Here is a 4,369-nt window from a genome sequence, read left to right as displayed (position 1 = left end):
AAAAGAAGAAGGGAAAATCTCTCTCTCTCTCATGCAATTCTAAATTTAAGATGCTCTTAAGGCATGTTAATAAACCATATTAAAAAAGTTTTATGAAAAATTTAAAGAGTTTTCAACAAAATTAATTGTTTTATAATTTTTTTTATAAAATATTTTAAAAATAATTTTTAAATTAATACCCTTAAAACATTCTTTAACATTCCTCATTTAATATTATCTTAAGTAATTTATGAAAAATTATGACTTTTATGCTTGCAAAAGCTACGCCCGACGTACGTGGTGGGAAAAAAAGTGGACCAACATGGGCCATTCAAAAACACTCTTTAATTCTTCGAAACCGTGCATTGACCATACAAAGTACAACTATACAAGCAAGCCACACATGGAATCTAGAGCGAATCCACAGATTGTTCTATAGAGCTGGATCATAGCGGACACAATGTGCCATTGTTGTAATAATATTGTAGACTAGGGGTTTTATTACATTTGCACTTCTATAAATTCATACTTTGGTTCTTATTGCAACTCCATGTCCACGTTACACCTACTAGTACTGTCATCAGACTCACCACTATGTCTAAGGCCTTTTTCTTCAAAACCCTTTTCTTATTTTTCAAACGCATTCTCTTTGGAAAAGTTAGAGGTTTCCATACAAATCTTAGCAACAACCATGCAACAACACAGCTTTTAAAATATCAAAAGTATCCTGCTCTTGCTCTTAGATCAGACCTCTCAAGCAAAACTTTGATCTTCAATGTGGAAGAAGTTTTGCTAAAATCCCCATCCTTGTTCCCATACTTCATGCTTGTGGCATTTGAAGCTGGGGCTCCTTAAGGGCTATTGTTCTCTTTCTTTTATACCCTTTGATTTGTTTGGTAAGTGAAGAGATGGGCTTAAAAATTATGGTCATGGTTTGCTTCTTTGGGATCAAGAAAGAAGGATTTAAAGTTGGAAGAGCGGTTTTGCCAAAGTTTTACCTAGAAGATGTGGGCTTGGAGATCTTTGAGGTGTTGAAAAGAGGTGGGAAAAAAGTATCTGTGAGTAAGTTGCCTCAAGTAATGGTTGAGGACTTCTTAAGAGAATATTTGGAGATTGATGTTGTTGTTGGGGGAGAGCTAAAGGTATTTCATGGGTATTTTGTGGGACTAATCGAAGAGAAGAAGAAAGATATAATTTGGTTGGAGGAAATTCTTGTAAAGAATAGAGTGGACAGTAACATGATAGGCATAAGTGGCTTCAACGTATCACTTGATGATCACCAATTGTTCTCCCGATGCAAGGTATTTTTCTTTTTTTGAGTCAAAATGCATTTTTGGTCACTAAAAATGCGTGAACAATTTTAGTACTTGAATTTTAAAAGATCATATTATTATTACAATAAATCAAACTTAACTGATAGTTTTTAATCACTAACACATCTTACAAAGTGATGATATGTTAGTTTAGTTTGGTCATGTTATGTAAAGGAGTAAAAACCATCACTTCAGACTTTAAAATTTAAAGACAAAAATTAATCAGGACTAAAATCTTTCATTATCAATCCATTAAATATCAGAGTTATTTAGCTAGGGATACTAAAAATTATACTATATAACTTTTATAAATTGATGTGTCACTAATATAAAATTAAAAAAAAAGAAGAAAATTATACATTGATTTATTATAGAAATTCATCGTCCCATTCATTATATACCGTGTTAAATTGTAAATCTTATTATGTGAGAGATGTTATAATATTTTACATAATATATATTTACAATGAGATGTGTCATTGTCACCAATAAAAAAAAATGCATTTATTTACTATATTATGGAAATCTACCAATCATATTGTCATGCTTGTTTATAAACTTTATATGATAAATTTATAATATTTTAAGAATTTGCCTTCCCTCCATATATACTGATTTAGCTACTTAAAATTGTTGCAATGATCAGGAAATTTATTTGGTTGGCAAAGCTGATAAGAGGAGCTGGCAAAGGCTACCAAAACAGAAATACCCCAAGCCACTAATCTTCCACGATGGTAGGTTGGCTCTGAGACCAACCCCGCTGGATGCTGTAGCAATATTCATGTGGGCACCATTTGGGTTTGTCTTAGCCATTTTCAGAATTCTTGTTAGTAAATCACTGCCCACTAGAAAGGTAAAAAATCCAAAGGCCTTCTTTATGTTTGCAATCACAAAACACTTTTGGACCCAGTTTACTTGAATGTGATTCTAAACACAAGTGTTACTGGGGTCACATATAGTGTAAGCAGAATTTCAGAGACGTTATCACCCATCAAAACCGTTCGATTATCGAGGAATCGCGATCAAGATGGTAGAATGGTTGAGAGTTTGTTGAATCAAGGGGATGTAGTTGTTTGTCCAGAAGGGACCACATGTAGAGAACCCTATCTATTAAGATTTAGTCCATTGTTTGCTGAACTGGGTGATGTTATAGTCCCAGTTGCAATTGACTCCCATGTCACCATGTTCTATGGCACAACTGCAAGTGGACTTAAGTGTTTGGACCCACTCTTCTGCCTCATGAACCCTACACCAATGTACACCGTTCAATTTCTTGAGAAGGTGTCTGGGTTATCCAAGTCTTGTAGTACTAGTAGTAATGGTGGGGTATCAAAGTTTGATGTGGCTAACCACGTGCAAAGTGAGATTGGGAAGGCTCTAGGGTTTGAGTGCACCAACCTTACAAGGAGAGACAAGTACTTGATTTTGGTAGGTAACGAAGGGAAAGTTTGAACTAAACGATCAATTGCCAGGAAAACTAGTTGATCACCAACTTCATAAATATGCATCCATTAATTTGGATGGGCCTGGATAAAATTATTAAAATCCCACTGTCTTCCTATCAGTGTTCAATTTTATGCTTTATATTGTTTTCATTTTTTTTCTTTAATATATATATATATATATAAAATAAAATGGCACAATGTATATTGTAATTAATGAAATATAAAATGAAACCCTAAGAGTGAGATTGACGATTTTTATTCTGCATTTGAAATATTTTCTCACCTAAAAAGGTTCATTTCAAAATAAGCGTAAGTTTTGGGATTTAAGGTTGATTGTGTACTCAACAGGCAGGCACATATGCCTCCCGGCTCCCCTCTTTAATTACAAAATGGTGGATTATCAAGCAACAAGTCAAGGCAGAAGTTTTTACAGTCTTCTTTATTGTTACTTTTTGTTTGTGTAATTTGTTGGTTTGTAACATTATGCAGCAACATTAACGAAGCCACAACTATTATACCTACTGGTTCATTAGTGTTATTAATGTTGATGTTGATTTACTGGCTTAATTGATGCGACTTCTTCCATTAATTGTTTTTGTCGGTGGACATAAATATCATTAGCTGTATTAATAGGTCTTATATATGTCTTATGTTAGTTTAGGTTGATTTTCTTTCATCAAATTAGGAGTTTTTTTTTTTAGTGTTCAACAATATTGATGTTGTAAATTCTAATTAATTCAACTAGTAAAATTTTTGGCCATCAAATTTCTCTAAATTCTAAGCATAGGGTGAATATGGTTTTTTTTTTTTTTTTTTCCAATTTATATCATCACCTAATGATAAAGAATTAAAGAGTATAATTAAGAGAGTATGTGTGTGTTTAGTAGTTAGTTTAATTTGTTTCTAAAAAGAAAATGATAAAAAATTATACTAATTATATAGTGAATAATATAGATTCAAATCCTATATATCAATCTCTTAAAAAATACTTTCTCAAAAAAAAAAAAAAACTTTTAAAAAATACCTATTTTCTCTTAAACTACAAGCAACTACTTCTTATTTTGTGGATATGTTTTACTTTATCTAATATACTTTTACTATTTTTTATAATTAATTATGAGAAAAGATGAGGATGATAATTTTTTTTTTTTTTTTGTTATCAGAAGATGATGAGGATGATATTATTTCAAGAGAAAAATGTTTTTGTTATTAGTGACTATACCTAGATCTCCAGTTGGCCATCTTGATGCAGCAATGCCAAGAAAAAGTTTAGGAAAAAAAAAAAAAAAGTGGTTTGGGAGAAATTATAAAATCCACATGGTGGAAAAATGATGTGGTTCATCATTCCATTAAAAAACTTATACCTATTTAAAATTGTTAGTTTAAAAAAAATTTTCAAACAAAAATTAATTACTGACTCAGTAATTTTAAACAAGTGAAAGTTTTTTAATAGAATGGTGGACCACATCATTTGTTCACTAGAAGACTCTATAATTTCTCATGGTTTGAAATAGTTGATTAGATATAAATTTAATAATTTTGGGCCATTTTAATAGGTGTCTTTAAAAAAATTGTTAATAAACTAAAATATAAACATTTTAACATTATTTTCATAAAAAATATCAAAAAAAA

The 4,369-nt window shown here is 31.1% G+C and overlaps 1 protein-coding gene across 1 annotated transcript; it reads left to right on the top strand.

Annotated features, from left to right (window-relative positions):
* The first annotated feature begins 573 nt into the window (after window positions 1-573).
* On the top strand, window positions 574-2,775 carry LOC136066420 (probable glycerol-3-phosphate acyltransferase 3). The gene is given in 4 exon segments (XM_065770708.1): window positions 574-826; window positions 829-1,280; window positions 1,939-2,137; window positions 2,140-2,775. Coding segments are annotated over 4 exon segments (1,509 nt in total). The 3' UTR covers window positions 2,745-2,775.
* Window positions 2,776-4,369: the final 1,594 nt, after the last annotated feature.

Source organism: Quercus suber, unplaced genomic scaffold (genome assembly GCF_002906115.3).
Source record: "Quercus suber isolate HL8 unplaced genomic scaffold, Cork oak 2.0 scaffold_34, whole genome shotgun sequence".
Classification (NCBI taxonomy): domain Eukaryota; kingdom Viridiplantae; phylum Streptophyta; class Magnoliopsida; order Fagales; family Fagaceae; genus Quercus; species Quercus suber.
This window is presented reverse-complemented; position numbering and strand designations above follow the sequence as displayed.